General features: G+C 24.7%; 3 protein-coding genes across 4 annotated transcripts; 1 reads left to right on the top strand and 2 right to left on the bottom strand.

The window, feature by feature from the left end:
• Positions 1–534: 534 nt before the first annotated feature.
• On the bottom strand, positions 535–5,068 carry LOC107069851 (uncharacterized). Its single transcript, XM_015327498.2, has 4 exons — positions 4,737–5,068; positions 3,340–3,696; positions 2,619–3,220; positions 535–1,400 (listed from the first exon to the last, which is right to left on the bottom strand). Exons 1-4 carry the CDS (start codon positions 4,794–4,796, stop codon positions 1,106–1,108), a joined length of 1,314 nt encoding a protein of 437 aa, XP_015182984.1. The 5' UTR covers positions 4,797–5,068; the 3' UTR covers positions 535–1,105.
• Positions 5,069–6,780: 1,712 nt separating this feature from the next.
• On the bottom strand, positions 6,781–11,392 carry LOC107069850 (FERRY endosomal RAB5 effector complex subunit 3). 2 transcript variants are annotated; one of them, XM_089173194.1, is made up of 11 exons: positions 11,038–11,392; positions 10,570–10,627; positions 9,852–10,365; positions 8,685–8,906; positions 8,397–8,600; positions 7,966–8,078; positions 7,744–7,880; positions 7,535–7,658; positions 7,338–7,456; positions 7,144–7,269; positions 6,781–7,065 (listed from the first exon to the last, which is right to left on the bottom strand). In XM_089173194.1, the coding sequence occupies exons 3-11, from the start codon at positions 10,355–10,357 to the stop codon at positions 6,952–6,954; spliced, it is 1,665 nt and encodes a 554-aa protein (XP_089029320.1). In that variant the 5' UTR covers positions 10,358–10,365; positions 10,570–10,627; positions 11,038–11,392; the 3' UTR covers positions 6,781–6,951. The 2 variants fall into 2 exon arrangements, with proteins under 2 accessions (XP_089029320.1, XP_015182982.1); XM_015327496.2 differs by lacking the exon at positions 10,570–10,627.
• Positions 11,393–11,625: 233 nt separating this feature from the next.
• Positions 11,626–13,531, top strand: Aos1 (SUMO1 activating enzyme subunit 1). The gene is made up of 6 exons (XM_015327495.2): positions 11,626–11,827; positions 12,080–12,251; positions 12,336–12,592; positions 12,669–12,847; positions 12,919–13,051; positions 13,143–13,531. The coding sequence occupies exons 1-6, from the start codon at positions 11,730–11,732 to the stop codon at positions 13,300–13,302; spliced, it is 999 nt and encodes a 332-aa protein (XP_015182981.1). The 5' UTR covers positions 11,626–11,729; the 3' UTR covers positions 13,303–13,531.
• The last annotated feature ends 7,636 nt before the right edge of the window (positions 13,532–21,167 follow it).

Genomic DNA, 21,167 nt, shown 5'->3' with positions numbered 1-21,167 from the left:
TTATATATAAATCAATATATATGGTGGCTTGGAAAGTAATGTCGTTTCTTAACCTCAAAACTCAAACATAAATTTTTCAAATCAAGTTTTTATTTTTAATTAATAATTAGGTTAATTATTTTAATTAATTAAAGACGTTATCAACTATCTTTTTCTATTTGGTTTGCAAAATTTTTAATATTGCAACGATAAAAGTAATTAATCAATGTTTCGATTTAAATTATTAGAAATAATTTGACTTGCGTAGTAACGACATTAGTTTTTGATCCACTTTAGATAATATTAATCATTTTTATAATATATTATATTTATTTGTTTTATTCACATCGATTTAACTTTTTTTTATGTATATTTAATTAGATATAATTTAAATTAAAAAAAAAAACAAACAGAATTGATAAGATAAAATTAAAAATTATCGTCTAATATACAAAAATTCGATATTTATAATAAAAATAATCGAAAAATTATATATATATATATATATATATATATATTTTTTTTAATTATTAAATTAATATTTTGTCCTAATAACAAATTAACTATAATTATATTATCTCAATTGTTATATTAAAGTAACGCAATATTATAAATTGATGATAAAAAAAGAGGAGTACTGTACACATGTGTCTGTATAAAAAAAGAAAAAAAAATATAAAAAAATACAAAAAATATTTAACAATTATTTCTAATCGTAATTAGAAAATATTAATGTTGGTTCGAAAACGATAATTGTGCCCATAATTATGAAAGTGTTTTAAGTCATGTCATATCACTTGTTTCGAAATATTTAAAGGTTTCTATTTGAACATTGTATGAATTTTATGTAATATTGAAAAAAACAAATCAGAAACAATATCTAACGATTCATTTTTGTACAATATTATGAAAATTACATTGAATTTATTTATTTGAAAATAATGTAATGCGTAATGACAGATAAACTCATTTTTTGTTTTTTTTTAATTTTGACTTCAACCACTTTCATAATTATGGGCACAATATTGTCTCTTTTTTATTTCAATGTTGAATTGTTGTTGTTATTTAAATTCGTAATTAGTTGTTGTTGTTGTTGTTGTTGTTGTAATTTCTTTCTTTATTTCCTTCATTCGTCATTACGATCGTGATTATCACTAACAGTTAATATTCTTATCAAATCATTTGAAGATTCTACAACGTTTGTATACGTAACGGTATCCTGATTTCGTCTTCGAACAGTCCATTGTCCACCTTGTCTTTTAACGATGAAGAAAACACTTAGAAGAATAATTATTAGTATCAGTAATGTTATACAAGTCCATAAAATTGGATAAAAAATGGTTGACATCGAGTCGCATTCTAATTCGTAAATTGGAATTTCTTTGAGAAGTTTACTACGATGTTTATCTGGCATGGAACACCTAAAAATATTTATTTATAAATTGTTATATAATTAAAGGATATTTAAATATATTTATATATATAATCAAATTATTTAATAAATATTAAAAATAAAGGTATATACTATATATATAATAAAGGTATTACACGTTATATATATATATATATATATATATATATATAGATATTTATATTATATAATATTAATATTAATTGTTTAATTTTAATATTATTATATTAATTAATAACTATTATATTTTTAATATTTATTTTAATTAATATTTTATAATAATATTATAAATTTTATATATATTATTTAATATATAATATAATATAATATAATATAATATAATATAATATAATATAATATAATATAATATAATATAATATAATATAATATAATATAATATAATATAATATAATATAATATAATATAATATATATAAAATATTCTATTTATATAATATATTATATAAATAAATATATAATAATTTATATAATATCTTATATATAGTTAAATAGATATAATAATAATATATATAATATAATATATATTATATAAATTAGTATATATTATATATATTATATTATAAATATTATTATCATATTTATATTACTATATAAAATAATATAATAAAATTATATAAAATATATAAATAATATAAATATAATAATTTATATATAATATTTTATATATACTTAAATAGATATAATAATATATATATAATATATATTATATATATAAATTAGTATATAAATTAGTATATATTATATATACCATATTATAAATAGTATTATTTTATCTATATAACTATATAAAATAATATAATATTATAATAATATAATAAAATTCTATAAAATATATAAATAATATAAATATAATATTAATAATTAATAAATTAATAATTTAGAATAATATAAATATAATTTTATTATATAATAAAAATATTAAATAATATTAAATATAAATATATATAATTTAATACCTCTTTCTTTTAAATTCTATATTTAAATATAATATATTTAATAATTATAATAATTAAATATATTAATTGAAATATATTATAATAATATATTTAAAATATAATATAATTTTGAAAATAATTAAATCAAATTATTTAAATATATTATATTTCAAAATATATCATTTGAATAAAAGGTATTCCTACTGCCATCTATGAATTAATACTTGAAACTACATAGGACCATTCTTAACCTTAAAAATTCTGTTTTCCTACCTTATCTCCGTGTTTAATTCTTTCGAAGAATTATTAATATTAACCCATTGCATTCTACAATCACATTTCCAAGGATTATCCCGTAGACTTACAACCGCTGTTCTTTGTAATATCAAACGAAGATCATATTCCAATGTTTCCAAAGCACAATCATCTATCGATAAACGTTGCAATCTTGGTAATAAAGTACCACGGTAAGGCCAAACCGTAAATTGAACTAAATTTCTACAACCGATCAACGATAATATCTCCAAACTCGTTAAATTTTCTAAATCATTTAACGCAACTCTTGTCAAATTTGGCATATTGTTCATTTGTAATTCTCTCAAACGTGGCAAATATAATCCACCCAATAGAAATATCTGCGTTCCTGATATATCCAATTTTTCTAAGTTTATCGGTAACAATGGAATCGTACTTATCGGGTTCCATGATAAATCCAATGTTGAAAGATTTGTTAGACTTTTAAAAAGTTCCGCGGAAAAGAATGTACACGAAATGTTTTTTAAATCGAGATGTTTCAATTTGGTCAATGGCCAAAATGCATTTTCGTGTATTCCATCGCCAATTGGGTTGTCAGCTAACGAAAGAAATTCTAAAATCTAAAAAAAAAAAAAAAAAACAAGAAAAACTATTTGTCAATTTTACTCGCCATTTTTAATTTGTTCGAAACCCTTTCGAATTGTTTTTTTTTGTTTTTTAATAAAAATAAAAAACGTACCTTTAAATGTTCCAACATGGTCTCATTGACGATAGAAAGTTTGTTAGATGATAAATCCAATATTTTTAATTTTGGTATTCTGTTATTTAACGCATTGTCATCGATGTATTCCAACTTGTTATGACTGACATTTAACACCTGAAGATTGTATTCGTCTTTACAGAGAAAGAAAAAACGTTGTAAATGATTTTGAGATAGATCCAACGTTTTCAATGAACTCAAATTCGTTGAACAATCTAAAAAACTGTCGAATTGATTTTGACGTAATATCAGATCCGTCACTTCGCTTAAAGATATCATCGTTTGTATCTTCAAAAAGAAATCTTCTTTCTTTAAACCATTATTCGTAAGATTTACCTAAAAATATCAACATTCGTAACTATTTCATTTTTTTTATTTTTCTTGTAAAGAACATTTTTAAGCAACACATTTGAAAGTTTTTAACGACTTTGAAAAAAAAATATAAAACAATATTGATATAATTTTATTAACAAATGATATTTGTGAATGAAAATTCGATACTTCGAAAGATTAATCAAATTACAGTTCTATTATGAATTCATATTTTGTTTAATTATTTTTTTTTTTTTAAATAATTAATTTAAGTATATAAGAAAATTGTTTTCTTTTTTCGAAATATTGTCCAGTAAACTTTTCATTATTTTGTAGAAAAATATATTTTATATAATAATGAATTATTAATGATATTTTTAATCTAATAAATTATATTAAATATTATTTTATTTTTATTTATTTTATATTATTTATTATATTAATTTATTTATAAATATTTTTTTTTATATTATATTTTATTTTATATATTTTATTTATTTATAAATATTTTTTTAAATATAATTTTATATTATATATTTAATTTAATAATAAATTATCTAACAAATTATTTATTTACTTTATTTATTTATTTATTAAGTTAAGTTTAGTTTATTAATTGTTTATTTATTTCGTAAAGATAAATAACAAAAATAATATTAAAATTACGTGTTTTGTTTCAATTAATCCGATTCCTGATCAAAAAACATTTTACACATACACCCACACACACACACACACACACACACGTTAGTTCAAAATACAAAAAAAAAAATTCGGCGCGTATTTTGTGAATTCGTATCATTCGTAAGATTTCATTTGGAAAATTTAAAAAGACAAAGAGAAAAATAAGGAAATATAACACGAAGGAAAGAGATAACAAAACCGGAAGAAGATATTTCATAGTGTCACACATTTCCGAAACGATTACGAATTGTCCGTTTTGATTATATTAATTAAATAAACAATCACTAAAGTCAATATTCACTAAGTGAAGATAACGATGATCATGATGATAATATGATAATGATGATGATGATGATGATAATAGGTGAAACACCACCCACCATATTTCCCGAAACGAAAGACAGGAATGAAGTTAAAATGAAAAATATTCCAAGCGACATATTTATCCAAAATTTGTTCTTCCTGTTGTTATTGTTATTGTTGTTGTTGTTGTTGTTTTGATATATATTAAATTTTAAAAATCAAATAATAAATTGATCTAATATATTAAATCGTTTGGGAAGATCCTTTCGTTTAATAACTTCGAGAGACTTAAACTTGGAATAAATGCTTCTCACAAAACGATCCACCAGTGGAATGACAACGAATTCATCAGCGACAGTCCCTGAGTCTTCTTTCATCCCAGTGCCGAACTATTCGGGGTTCGTTTGTGGTAACTGCAAATTGCAATTATTATTCATTCAATAATTCCACAAATTTAATTTGAATTATCAATAATACATAGAAAAATAATGTTATAATACTTAAATCATGAAAAATATTATAAAAATATAATTAAAATATAATATTTATAAAAATATAATAATAATTTGATAGAAATAAATTTTTTTTATAATTTTTATATAATAATAATAATAATAATAATAATAATATATTCAACATTTTATATTTTAAATATTATTCGTTCAATCTTCGAATGATAATTTTCTGTATAATCTAATAATACGATTAATTTTTATCTATAAATTGATTAACATTATCTGAAAGAACAATTGTAACACGAATACTTAAACACATCATTTTAAATATTATTATTTCTAGAATTTTTCTTATTACTAAATTTTTCCTTTATTTTATATCGTCAACTTAATTCGAATAATAACTTTGAAAGATAATTTTATTTATTTATTTATTTTTTTTTTTTTTTTAGAATGAAAAATACATTTTTGTATATAACCGGGGCACTTGTAATAACAGAATACGTTCAAATCAAAAGTTCAGAATCGTTCTTGAGGCGAACGTACTTCATTTTTTTTTTTTTATGATAAAATTGACGATTATTATTATTAGCATTTAATTCTCCTACGTGTTCGATTTTTTGTTTCTTTTTTCTGTTAATACGACATACGACTATTAAATTAATTATAATATTATTATCATTATTATCATCATTGTATTTCAATCGTACGCATAATTCCTTTCTTTATTTTCTTTTTTAATCATCAAACGTTTAATCGATATCAAATATTTTACATTGCAAATTTTTGTTCACGTTGATCGCATGATCGAAAGGTCTTCTTTGATTTTGGATTACAAAAAACTTTGATCAATGTGATGATAAAAAAAAAAAAAAAATAAAAAATAAAAAATAAAACAAGAAATCTTCCTTCAATAAAATATTCAATGCACAAATTATTATAAAATGTAATCAATTCTGTATAATATGTTTCTTTGGGAATAAAAATACAGGGTGAACGTGATAATTTCTGACTCTTCGTGTAGATGAACCGAATGTCTAACGACGATAAAGATTTCTTCTTCTTTTTCTTTCTTTCTTTCTTTCTTTCTTTCTTTCTTTCTTTCTCGATTGCTAAATTAATTTGCAGTTAAAAATAATGATATCTTATACTTATTTGTGCTGACTTTTTATCAATTTTTTCTTGTCTTTTTTTTTTTTTTTTTTTGTACACGTGATAAATAAATCGACAAAATTTATTAAATTTTTATACATTAATAATAATAATAATAGTAATAATATTAATAACGTTCAGGTATAATCTATCTTCTTCTTCTTCTTCATCCTTTTTTTTTTGAATTGCCCCTTTTGATCTTTGATACAAATTGTTATTGCTCGAGTACTCGTAAATTAAAAGAAGATCATTTATTTCATTATCAAATATAATATCAATTTTTTTTTTTTTTATTAAATTGTTATCGTCATTTTATTAACGCACAGTATTTTATTTTGCAATATTATTAATTCATTTTGATTCGGTTCGATTCATATTCTTATACGTATATATATATATAACAAATAAATAAAAAAAAAACCATAAATAAGACGAAGACAGAAAGATATTTTACAAAATTATCGGTTTGACGGTGCGAAATAAATTTCAACAACAACAACAAAAAGAAAGCTCATTAAGAGTTTAAACGGTTTATTCACAGCGTTCGTATCATTTTAATTCGTTCAAAATGAACGATATATATATATTTATTGAGTTTTGAGATATACGGTGACACGTAGTAACAAATATCGTAATATTTGTGAGAAAAAAAATGTTTCTTCAATAACAAAGGCAAGATTTGCGATCATTTTTTAGGAGTTTGTGGTGTACTCGTAGCTTTAAATACCAATGGATTAGATACACGAAATATGCTTGGTAACATTGTTGCTAGAGTTCCAAAAACTTCTTCCGACATTCCCTATAATAAAAAAAAAAAAAAAATAACATATTTAAATAAATCAGATGAATTTGTTAACGATTAAGTTAATAAGTGTACCTTAGGTACGAGAAATTGTAAATTTTTTAATTCAGCTCCACCCCACGATGCCATTTCTATCATAAAACCTTTGACACATTTGAAAACGAGTTCGGCTCTTTTGGTACACCATGCCACTGTCATTTCCTGATGATCAATTTACAAATTTGTCGAATATAATTACAATTTTATTCTAATAACATTATGAAACTGACCTCTGTCATTTCATGAACTAGAAGAACTGGAATGGTCAATGTAGTGACGTCATTGCAACAAGCTGTTTTTAATATATTTCTCAATCCCAAAATGGCTGGATGCCTTGAATTAATATCACCTATAATTTGTTAACTTTAAAAAGTACGTTTCCCCATTTAGTTTTTCTTGTTATTATATTAAATAATACATCACCTACCAGATCTTAACGAATCATTGACAACCATGTGAAATACGACATGGACTTGTGCTAAATTGGAATGTCTCGTAATAAAAACATCACCTGTTTGCAATGTCTTACTCATTGGTGGTGGTTTTTTTGTCTAAAATAATGAAACATTATAATCTTCTTTTTCTAATAATAATAATAATAATAATAATAGAAGAAGATTTGATGTGATATTTTACCTGTGGATCACTTCCTTCACGATGATGAGCTTGTCGCCATGCGACAGCTTCCTTAACATCGTCACGAATCTTTTCCAATTGTTCATCAATCGGAGGAAAATGAAATTCAGTCGTCAATTGACATATCGAACACAATTCTACAATCCCACCCATATGCATTAAAATATATATCTCATTAATTAAATTTATAATTAAGAAAGAATATATTAAACAATCCAACACCTTTGGTAATTCCAGAATAACTGCCAAGATGATTGTCGCTTAACAAAACCAATCCGCACAAATCATTTGAATACAATCCTAACGCTGTTTGTAATCTCTGCGGTGTTGGATCCCTAACGTTTTAAAGAAACATTGTTTAAGTTCAAACTAAGTGTTAACATGTATTGGTTTGGCAAGAAAGTAATTTCGGCTTGCACCAATGTTTGTTTCGTTATTCTTTTGTTAATGTTAGAATTTTGTTCTTTTGAGGTTTGATAGTTAACACTTTTAGGTTTCTATAGAAACAAATTCCGTGTAATTTTGTTAACAACTATTAGTTTAGAAACAATTGAGTTATATTTCACACTAGAAAACTGAAATTACTTTCTTGCCAACCCAATACTACAAGAACCTTAGTTCAAACAAAGGTTTAACATTTATGGTTCTTTTACCCTGAATCACTTTTTTTCGTACGACAAAAATCAAGAACATCACCGGTGAGTATTCGTATATTATGCATTTGTTTCATTTGTGAACCTAAATGTATGGTGAAACTTTCTTCGAGCACGGGATAATCTGACGTTTGTTTTTCTTCGTTTGGTACAAACGTACCTAAGCCTGGTCTCAATGGTGGCATTGGTATCATCGGAGAACCCCTTAATTTCATTTTTATCATTAATTTCTTCATATTTTTCTTGTCTTCTTCTTTTATAGGTGATCTTAAAAAATAAGAAACTTACACAGGAGTTGGTAACATATTCGTCTGTTGTTCTTCCAATAATCTCATAATCCAATTACGATACTGTCGTCTTTGTTCTAATTTTAAAGCATCAACTCTCGAACCCCAATGGCCCTGTAGTAAACTTTGTTCTTCAAAATGACGACCTGCCATATCGTTTATTGATTTTTCAGTTGATCCAGCTTCCAAAGCTTCTACAGCAACACGCATTTCTTCCGTTTGTCTGAAAGTCGACCATGCTTTTTTTCTATTCATTCTTCATTACTGATTTGTTTGTCCTTAATGATAGTAAAACAATTGCATTCGAAATTAAACTATGCTTTATAATTATTTTATACTTAACATGATAATATCTATCGTATTTATTTAAACCTTTCGTTACGGGTGCCGTAAATATACGGCATCCACGTGACGACCTGTGTGTACGGGTGCCGTATATATTCGGCATCCGCGCGACGACTATATTTGTACGAGATTTAGCTATAGAATTCGACAACGTGATACCGTTTGACCATCAACCCCCGGATATTTCTTTGTTGTTAGGCATATTGAATATCGATAGCATTTGGCTCATTTTTTAATTTGTTTTTAATTTAATTTGAACAAATGTAATATAAACATAAATCGGTTTTACAGTGAAACCTTCCGTAGCGAAAAGATTAAAATTTATAATTTATCAGAAAATTTAATCTCAATATGAAACTTCTAATTACATTTTTCATATTGTCGTATATATATATATAAAAGAATAGATGGATAATCTGTTATAAATAAAACGATGGTGTGTCTATAAAAGTTTATCGGTATTGGAAAGAAAATATTTGTCTCAACTCGAACCTAATAAATCTATCAATTAGTTGAAGATAATTAATATGTTGCAATGAAGTATAGTTAAATCGATCGTTGCCTTATTTAAGTTATTGAGTTAATCTATGCAAGAAAGTCTATACAAGTCATAATTTATTTTTCCATACATTTGTCTACTAAAGATATATTGTAATCTTGACCTTTCTCTTTGCTAGTAAAGTTTTAATTGAATTATTATTGATACATATTATTTTTCTCTACTTATCATCTGTCAAAGATTGTTCGCATAAGAATACAAATATTTGTTTCTAAGTAACGTGGTAACTAACACATAGATATATATATATATATATGTACTAACTTTTGAGTGAGTTGTTCATAATCTGTGTTTCTCATTTGAATAACTTCTGTTACATCTCTACCATATTTATGTTCAGCTTGTAAAATTGGTTCTAATGATGGCGAATGTACTAATCTATGATAAGCCGTAGCAAATAATTCTTCATCAGTTGTTCCTATTGGATCAGCATATTCAACTGTTTTTTGTTTATATATCTTTTCCCAATTTTTAATAATGTCTTCTATATTCAGATCACCATTCTTCGTAGCTTCTATAACTTTTTCAGATTTTTCATCATAATATTGTAAAGTTAATTCTTTAATAGTACGTTTTATTGTTTCCATTAAATCTGATTCCACATAACATGGTAATTTAAATGACGACATAATTCTATACGTTAATTCTTTGATTGAACCTTGATATGGAATTTTTAAAGGTATTTCTAATACATATTCTTGTTTTGTTGTACATGTTGGAAATTTGTATATAAAAATCTTGTCAACGCATTCTTCTTCGAGTAGATTCATTTTTCATGCTAAAAATACAAAAATCTTGTATTACATAAACTTAATATATATATAATGTGATATTTAATATGTTCATTTTAATAATTTTAGTAATTCAAAGATTACATATATACATATATCAATATAATTAAATATGATTTTTATAATAAACACATAATTATATTAAAAAATTATAAGAGGTCAATGCAGTTAGATGTTAAAACGAGTGTTACTTATTGCTTTAAGGTCAACTTTCGCAACGTTTAGGTCAAATGGTTAAAGATAATCCCCCTAGAAATATATATACGTGTTTATCAAGTATCATTTTATGATAAACACTTTTACACCTAATTTAGTCATCTATAATATCAAAATACTAATTATAAAATAAATTTTATATTCTCTATAAATAGACATTACTTTTATCAATATATAATATCCAAAATATGTTTTATCATTAGATATAAAATATTAAAACATTAATATATGTTATTTAAAAATAAATTATTATAAATGGTGTAAAGTTTTTCTAATATGATAATTTTAAATGATATCAAATATCAAATTGATAAAATTGGGTATAGTAAATTTGTTAAATTTAATACAAGTCGAATAAATTATATTCTAAATTTTATAAAATAATTATTCAAGATGAAATAAAAATATATATTTAAAAAGTATATATGAATTAAAACACTTACGCTTATTAATTATTATATAAAATAGAAATAATTTCAATATTTTCATTAATGTGTACATACACTGATACATATATGTATATATATATATATCTATACAATAATACTCAGATGATAGATCGTTGGAACGTCATGTTGTGATTTTTTGAGGTTAACCTAAATCTCTTTAATGAATTTTTTAATCTATTCATACTATCGTTAACAATAATTTAATTGAATATAATTTAATTTTGATCGGTTTACGTGTGCTTTCATAAATTTACCGCACATTGTTGAATAATACTTTTAAAATAATATATCGTTCGTAAGGATAACAATCACTGACTGAACTGTAAACGCCCCCCCTAATTACTAAATATCCAGTACTACCAACCTAACATTTATATTCCTATATAGATATTTTTTTTATTGCATATTATTATTATTGTAAAGAGTAAACTTACATTATTTAGTTTATAATTTAAATTATATTTAATATTGCGTTTGTTTTCTTCATACATTTGTTATGATTTTTCGTAAAACTATGGACGACATAACCTACAAAAAGAAATGGCATTAATTATTACTAGACTTGATATTTAAAGCGGGAAAATGATTATGTTGACAGTACTGAATCGTGTTTGGCGACAATATTAACATTTTGTATCAAAACTATTTGCTTTTCTTATTGAGATATATATTTTATTATTTGAATCATGACTGAGAATAAAAATAACGTAATAGAATTAACGGATGCCGAGGCTGAATTATATGATCGGCAAATTCGTTTATGGGGTGTAGAATCACAGAGACGGTAAGTATGATAATTCTAACCTATAAATGTTAACCGGTGTTTAAACATAGTCAAAATTTTATGATAATACATTTATTTATTATTTTATGTAGTCTTAAATAATGGTAATGAATTTTGATAAATATTATAACCACAAATGTATAACATAATTTAGAATATAAGAAGTATTATTTAATATTAAAAACAAATGTGTTTTAAATGTTAGAAATAATATTTATATAATTAATAATAAGTACAATTGTTTGTTTGCAGATTAAGAACAGCAAAAGTTTTGATTATTGGAATGAATGGATTTGGTTCTGAAGTTGCCAAAAATATAATATTGGTGGGTGTTAAAACAGTGACACTTTTAGATCATAGAAATATGACAGTAGAAGATACCTGTTCTCAGTTCTTTTTACCTCATAATCAAATAGGTAAAAATGTAAGTAGTTTTATAACAATTCATTTAATATACAATTAAACATTTTATTTATATATACTATTATATATATATATATATTTACAGAGAGCAGAAGTATCTTTGCAAAGAGCACAAAATTTGAATCCTATGGTTGCAGTTGAGGCAGATACTGCAAATGTGGATGATAAACCTGATGAATTTTTCAGTAATTTCAATGTCATTTGTGCTATACAGTGTACTATTACTCAATTAAAAAGAATTAATAAGATATGCAGGGAACACAATATCAAATTCTTCGCTGGTGATGTTTGGGGTTCTTTCGGATATACTTTTGCAGATTTAATGGAACATGAATATATCGAGTTAGTTATTTATTTTATTAGAAATTATATGTTTCTATAATTTGATATTAATATAAGGAGCTTATGTTTTGTTTAGGGATGTTGTACAAACTAAGACAATACCTGTTACTGGAGATAATTCATCTAAAAATCGAGTTGAAAAAATAGTTGTTGCTGAAAAACGCAAGGATACATTTGTTTCTTTTGAAACTATCGTTGATTTAGACAAAAGTCGTGTACCTACAAAGAATGCAGTGATGTATTATGGATTGATGAGTAAGTATCTTATTTTTTTTTATGAGATTATTTGAAAATTTTCAATATTTTCATTTTATTTTATTTTACAGCAATGTTGCATTATCGTGAAAAACATAACAGGGATCCTTTACCTAGTGAAAGAAATTCCGAAAAATTCCAAGAGGAAATCAAAACGATTGCAGACAAATACGAATTGGAAGATGTAGTTAAATATCTGTCAGAGTATGTATTATTTCATGTATTTATCTCTAAAACTGACAAAATGCATAAAAACAAACTTATTTCTCATTATATTATTTGATTTTAAATTTAGGGAAAATTTGTATGCCCAAATTAGTCCAGTTTGTGCCATAATTGGCGGAGTTATGTCTCAAGAAATTATAAAAGCTGTTTCACGTAAGGAAGCTCCACATAACAACATGTTCCTTTTCAGTCCTACGACTATGTGCGGCCAAATATTAAAATTGGTTTAATCATTATCTTCGAGTCATTATTTTCAGACTTTAATATCAATTCTTTTGATACTTTCCATATCAATAAATTAAAAAGTTTACAAAACAATTAATTTTGTATGAATAAAATTTTGTCTATGCTGGAAATACAAACTTTATATTTTGTTCATTTTGTAACATACTGAATATAACACTGTAATCCTACACACATATAAAGTAATATTAAAACACGTAAAAGAAAAAATGAAAATGTGAATTTTCATGTAGAATTTTTAACAAATTCAAGCAACGTTTCAACAGTCAACTGGTTCAATTTTAAAAAAAACATCACAATTTTCATAGAAACTTTTCCACGTATTCGTATTCTCTCGCGTTATTCGGGTTATTGTATAAAATACATTTCATAAGGTAAAGTCTGGTACTATTTCTTTAGCCGATTGGACGGAAATTGCGTCATAATACGTAAAATGAGAACGGAAGAGAGTACTGAAGCCAGGATTTTGCGGGTTTCAAGCTATGACTATTTTTTTATTATCAACTAACCGATATTACTTTTTCGTTATGAACCTAAAAGTAATATTTTTATACCCATGTTCAAAATATGTATTATAATTTTTCATAAATATTTTATTATAACTTTTAAAACTCACATTTATATTTTATAGACATTGAAACGTATATATGATAATATTCTTTTTCATTGTATGCGTATTATGGTTTCATGTAAGTAAAGTTTTGTTGAAAGAATCGCGTGTTTTCTAACATCGATATTCACCCAAGACCTGAGGGATGTTAGAGGTAAAAGGGGGAGTGAAAGTTGAAGGTTGGATTCTATGGTACAACTAGCTTTACCCTGAATTATGATGTATCGTCTTTCCCCATAGACTCGATGTGTCGTTGGACGTTGCAACGATTACCGGATGTATAATAGTGGTAGTAAAATAGTAGGGGGTATATATGCATGTGTAAATCTAATGATCCTAGTAGATGTCATGCCCTTAAATGTAGTTGTCTTTTAATACAGGTACAAATGACATTTCCCTTAACGATCCAGACACGTGCTCTTCACGGTTGTCGAATTATCTTTCATGATAGTTTATTTGGTGCTCGTCGAAAAACCATTAGTCGAGCTTCACCTAAAACCATGTTAAAGTTCTGCTGGTAACACCGTTGTTGCATCGTATTTTTGTTTAGGGGTGAGAGGGGGATGGTATTACTAATCGTAGGTGTATATATATCTATATATATGTGTACGTGTTAGGTGACTGATGTATTTTCTCGTGACTCGAAAAGCATATCGAATTGTTAGCTTCGATAATTTATAACTTTAATGTCTACTTGTTCATTCGATTAAATGAAATTTTTGTTTCTTCGTTTATTATATTTATAAATGTGTATGTGTGTGTGTACAGTAGGTGGTTAAAATTATTCTATCATGATTCAACAAATATTCATAAATTTTGGTCATCTATTTTTTTGTTTTTTTAATAATTTATGGACGTGTATATTATATATAATATTAATAATTAATATTATATTTTAATTATTACTATTTTATTAAGTTTTTTACTATTATTAATTTATTATTATACTCTCTTACTATTATATATTACTACTATTAATTTATTTAACTTTCTAATACATTATTACATTATTATATTACATATAATATTAATAATTAATATTACATTATTAATTATTACTATTATATTACTACTATGAATTCATTTTACTTTCTAATACATTATTACAATATTAATTATTATTTATAATATATTATATATAAATAAGTTTGATATATATATATATATTTTTTTTTAAATGAATTTTGTAGAAAAATTTTCTGATAAAAATAATAATAAAACAAAGATGTAACATTAGAATGAATCAAAAGTACATCTAACATAATAACTTATAATAATTTAATAATAATGTTTAATATACATTTAGAAATGAAAAAATAATGCAGACATAATTCGAACGAATGATACTACGATAAAAGAAGTTAAAAACAAAATAATAATAATAATAATAATAATAATAATAATAATAATAATAATAATGCACACGAAGTGTTCCAGGAAAGTGATTATTATATGTAACGAGTTAAGTTCAGTTTCAAGACCGTTATGTAGGAAGATTTATTATTTACTCGTCGTAATCGTTACTATGCACGATATTCCTCCTCCTCATCCTCCTCATCCTCCTCATCCTCCTCCTCCTCCTCATCCTCCTTCACCTTCTCAAACTTCTCACGTGCAAAACTCAACGCCAGGAGCAGCAGTTGTAGATGGTCAAAAAGTTAATAGTGCATTAGCCGAAGAATGTGCTCTCCTTATGTACCAACAAAAAAACAAAAAAAAACAAAAAAGAAAAACAAAACAAAACTGACTGCATTCACGAGATGATACGTTTATGCGAATGGTTTTTTTGAAGCTTTACAACAGCCCGTTTAAGGACCATCTTTAACTACAGTCTTGTCGTTTTAAGGGCAACCCTTCTCATCGTAATAATATTTTTCGCATCTCTCTCTCTCTCTCTCTCTCTCTCTTTCTCTTTCTCTCTCTTACTCACTCTCTGTCAATAAATACGCCCGAAGATATTTTTTTTACGGTGGTAATAATTTCCGTCGCACACCGTAAATCAAAGAACGCTATGGGATGTGTGAAGGGTTACACCCTTTATTTTTTTCTCTCTCTCTCTTTTTTCTTTTTTTTTTCTTTCTCACTTAGAAACCGCGAGAAAAAGGGCCGACAAGGTCGTGGATGTTAAAGGACCTTAAACTTGTGTTCTTTTTCTTTTTTTTTTCTCGTTCAATACGCTTTTGTACAACCATAAAAATATAAACTCTTTACTCTTGTATTATGCCAAAAATTCCTTTCGTGGAATGGAGTATAATAAAATTGTTAATGTTTAAAAAATAAAAATAAAAGATTATATAGTAATGTAGTTTCAATCATTCGTTCGTTCGTTCGTTCGTTCGACTTTAAACGCGATTTGTTCGATTATTTTCTTGTTTTTTCTTTTCTTTTCTTTTCTTTTCTTTTCTTTTCTTTTTTTACCTGGATGACGAAGTCTAACATTCCTAAAGAAGTACGCGTTTTATTGATCTACTTTATAAAAGAGTAGTACCATAGGTAAAAGCATTAGTATTATAGTTGAGATATATATATATATGTATTAACGTGTTTATGTAGATTAATAGTGTTGGAGAGTAGTCTCTTGGTAAATTCCTTTTCCTGAGTCACGGGAAGTACCAACGAGTCTTTTACATTATTTAACGTGTTTTTTTTTCTTTTTTTTTTGTCTAAACAGTCACGCGAAAACCTATACACACTGTTCTATGAGGTGTCGCCATTACTCTTTCTAATATTTTCAACGTGTATCTTTCAATGTTGCATTAAAAGAAAATCATTCTTGTTAAGTTCAATTCAGTACAAATGAAAATATTTTAATAATGTATTTTTTTTTTTTAGTAATTTTATATTGTTAGTAATTAAATATTATTTATTATATTATAATGTTATTATTTATATTAATATCTATATCCCTTAAAGCTTCGTAAGCTTCGTGGCAGAGCCAAATGTTTTTAAGCTTTATGCTTAAGATGCTACAGTATCTTCGATTGATAATTGTTATCTGTAGTTAAAATGTGCTCATGCATTATTTAAGAAAGCACTGAAAAATAAAATAAAATAAAAAAATAAAAATAAACAAAATTTCAAAAATTCTATAAATAAATATTTCAAAATAATACTTGTTATAAATAATTACTAGCAGTGGTACAAATATTTGCGGAATGCTAACGGATATTTTTTATTATTTATTATTTTATTATTAAACTTTTTATATTTCTTTTTAATATATATAAATTACGTGTCACGTTGTTTGTACGCAATGAACTCCTAAACTACTGAACCGATTTTAATCAAATTTTAAACACTGTATGCAGTTTCATCCAACTTGAAAGATAGGATAATTTATATCTCAATTTATAATTGCGAATTATTTGTTTATTAACAAAGAGTCATGATTATCTCTGTTAGTTCGATAAGATTCTAACAGAGGGCGGTATAAGGCAATTCGTGTATCGGACAGCAAAACGTGGCAGGGCACCCCTTCTTTATTATATTTTAACCACTTGCGCTATAAAGACGACGTGCCACACACGTCGAGATAATTTTGTTTCAAAACTGCGAGTGACGTGTACACCACGTCGATAGACGTATTAAACACATGGTGTAAATATTTAGGACGACCTAATATTATTCGATACACGCATATATTGTTTTATCTATTGAATATTTCTCTTTAATAAAAATCAATCATCAAGTTTAAACAAGGAATAGAAAAAATAAGAACAAATGTGAATTAAAGTAAAAAGAATCATCGCGTGCACCTAGAACGAAAAAGACAAGGAAGAAATATACAAAAAAAAAAGATAGATAGAAAGAAAGAAAGAAAATATGTTGTAAGTACGTGAGTCAACTGGTTACGACTAAAGGTTCGTTGATATGACTTTCCATTGGCTTAAACCGTTTATAAGCTTGGTCTTTCCCCATAGGAAACACGAATTTTCCCTTATCAGTGTCTTATTGTCGTCTCTACCTACTATTTCTACTTACTAAGTCGGTATGGTTTCTTCTTCATTATTAAGTTTCTTTCCGCCCCCTTCTCCTCCTCCTCCTCCTCCTCCCTTTTCCTACCTTCAACCTTCTCACTCATTCCATCCCTTGTTCACTCAACTTCTCGTAAAAGGTAGCAAAAGGAATAATACTTATATTATTTTTCTTTTACGAAACTAACGCAAAGTTGTACATTTATTATACGATATAGGTAAGTATAAAATTCCATGAACGTAGGAACAACCAACCATTGGATTCGATGGAAGAGGAAAAATCATAAAGATGTTTCATAGCCAGTTTTCTGACCGTGGGACATAATATTTTTCGTTTGGACAAAAAGTCTCTCTTACACTCGCGATATGGTAGTGGTGGTAGTGGTGGTGGTGGTGGTGGTTCATGGGACCTACCGAGTGCATTAACAAAATAACGTAATAAAATCTGAGTGCCTTCCAACGCTTATTTCCTAACCTCCTCTCTCTCTCTCTCTCTCTCCTTCTTTCTATCCCTTTCACCACCACCCCCTCCCCTCCTTCCTCCCTCCCTTAACCCACCCACTATATTTCTATTTCTTTCCTTTTGTATTTTTTTTTTTTATTCTTTTTACTTGTCGAGACCAATGAGAATTCTCGCGTATACCCCGTCACCTTTATTTCCTTTTTTTTTCCCTTTTCCTTTTCTTTTCCTTTACTTTACTTTATTCTTGTTTTTTTTTTTTGTTGTTGTTGGTTGTAACAGAGTTACTCGTAAAATCCGATACATTGTGCAGTGGTATTATTCGTCATGTATGTAACTGTTGGTTGTCGACCATCGTTGGTTGGACACGCGACGATACGAAAAGAAGAAATCGACCCTTTTTTTTTTTTCAATCCATGTATATTCCCTTTACTTTCTTTTCTTTTCTGTTTTTTTATTTTTTTTTATTTTATTTTTATTATATACTTCCCTTATTCTTGGACGTTCATCAGACTTCACAATCCAACCAGTATTGAAACCTTCTTTTACGATTTTACTTTGACAATAGATAGATAGATAGATAGATAGATAGATAGATACCAAATAAAGTATTTGAATTTCGTAAAAGAAATTTCAACCAAGTTTTCTATAAGAGCTCACTTTCTAAGAGTACTCTATTTTATTTTATATTTCTACATGTATAAAAATGTTCTTCTTCTTTTTTTTTTTTTTTACAATCTTATGAAGTTCGTATGCAACCCTATGAAATGAATCTCATTGTCTGACCACGAATTGAGTAATCCACTTATCGATTTTCTTTATGTACTATTATTGAATTTTTTATTATGATTGATTTTTATTTTTATGAGTTTATTTATATGAGATTAATTAAATGTTACGTATATGAATAAAATATAAAAATTAGGTTAAATTATTTTAATTATATTTTTATTATTATTTATAGCATAATATATAATTATATTTATTAATATATATATTATAATAAAAACTTTATTTTTATATAATATATATTATTGTATATGATATATTTAATTAAATATATTACAATTTATATTATATTATAATTTTATTTTTTTTTAAATAAATTAAATTAAATTATTTTAATTATATTATGTTATAATTTATAATATAATATAATTATATTTATTAATATATATTATATTAAAATTTTTTAAAATATAATATAAATTATATAATATATTTAATTAAATATATATTATAATTTTTTTTTTTAAATAAATTAAATTAAATTATTTTAATTATATTATGTTATAATTTATAATATAATATAATTATATTTATTAATATATATTATATTAAAATTTTTTAAAATATAATATAAATTATATAATATATTTAATTAAATATATATTATAATTTTTTTTTTAAATAAATTAAATTAAATTATTTTAATTATATTATGTTATAATTTATAATATAATATAATTATATTTATTAATATATATTATATTAAGATTTTTTAAAATATAATATATATTATATAATATATTTAATTAAATATAGTATAATTTATATTATATTTTATATTATAATTCTATTTATTTTTAAAATAAATTAAATTAAATTATTTTTATTATATTATATTATAATTTAGAATAAATATAATTATATTTAATAATATATATTATATTAAAATTTTTAAAAATATAATATAAATTATATAATGTATTTAATTAAATATATTATAATTTATATTATATTATAATTTTATTTTTATTTTTTTTTAAATAAATTAAATTAAATTATTTTAATTATATTATATTATAATTTAGAATAAATATAATTATATTTAATAATAAATATTTATTAATATATACTATATAATATATTTAATTAAATATATTATAATTTATATTATATAATATACCTTTCTTCATTTTTAAAATAAATTAAATTAAATTAAAATAAAAATATACAAACTTTCGAACAAACATTTACTGATCAAAATAAACTACGATAAAAAAAGAACCATTAATAATATTTTTTTTAAATTATTATTATCATTATTATTTTATTATTTATTATAATAGCAATAAATAGACGTTAAATCTATCAGACAATCAATCGTCTAAAGTTAGAAAAAAGTCTCCCAAAATTTTTCTAACCAACCACGTCTAGTAATTGTCCACAGTCTCATGGTTTAGTCACGCAACGGACAAGAAATAAATAAAAAAAAAAAAAAAAAATACCCTAAGTAACATTAATGTCGTATAACAGTCTCTCACACTTTAACGTTTTTAAAAGTCACTTCTTTTCTTTTCTTAACTTTGAAGAATAACGGCAAGAGAGAAGATGAGTTTCGGATTTCCAGTGTGATCCTCGTTGCGATATTGCTCAGGCTTTACGAGTACAACCATTGGTGCAATTATTCAGACAGTTTTTAGGGTCAAACGAATAGCTAGCTAGCTAGCTAGCTAGCTAATGCAAATACGAAGAACCTTCTCGTTGTTCTCAACATTATTTCACCTCTCTACTCCTTAAGATTCTCATTTTAGTTTTGGAATTGTATTTGTGTGTATGAATGTGTGTCTGGGATCCTTGGCGTCAGCTATGTTTTATCATTCTCTCTCTCTCTCTCTCTCTCTCTCTTTCTCTCTTTGTCTTCTTCTTATTCTCATTCTATTCGAAGTACTTTAGTCTTTGAGTAAAGACATTAAGCGAAATCTTAATGCCCGTTCGTTATCAATTAAGACACGGTCGTTGCAATTAATTCCTTGGACTTGCTTTGCTAGCCGAACCAACACCGGGATGCGGAAATGGCACTGT

Source organism: Polistes dominula, unplaced genomic scaffold (assembly GCF_049000335.1).
Source record: "Polistes dominula isolate Pdom_NZ unplaced genomic scaffold, Pdom_raw_medaka scaffold_35, whole genome shotgun sequence".
Classification (NCBI taxonomy): Eukaryota; Metazoa; Arthropoda; class Insecta; order Hymenoptera; family Vespidae; genus Polistes; species Polistes dominula.
The sequence above is the reverse complement of the archived record's forward strand: the minus strand, read 5'-3'. Positions and strand labels throughout refer to the sequence as shown.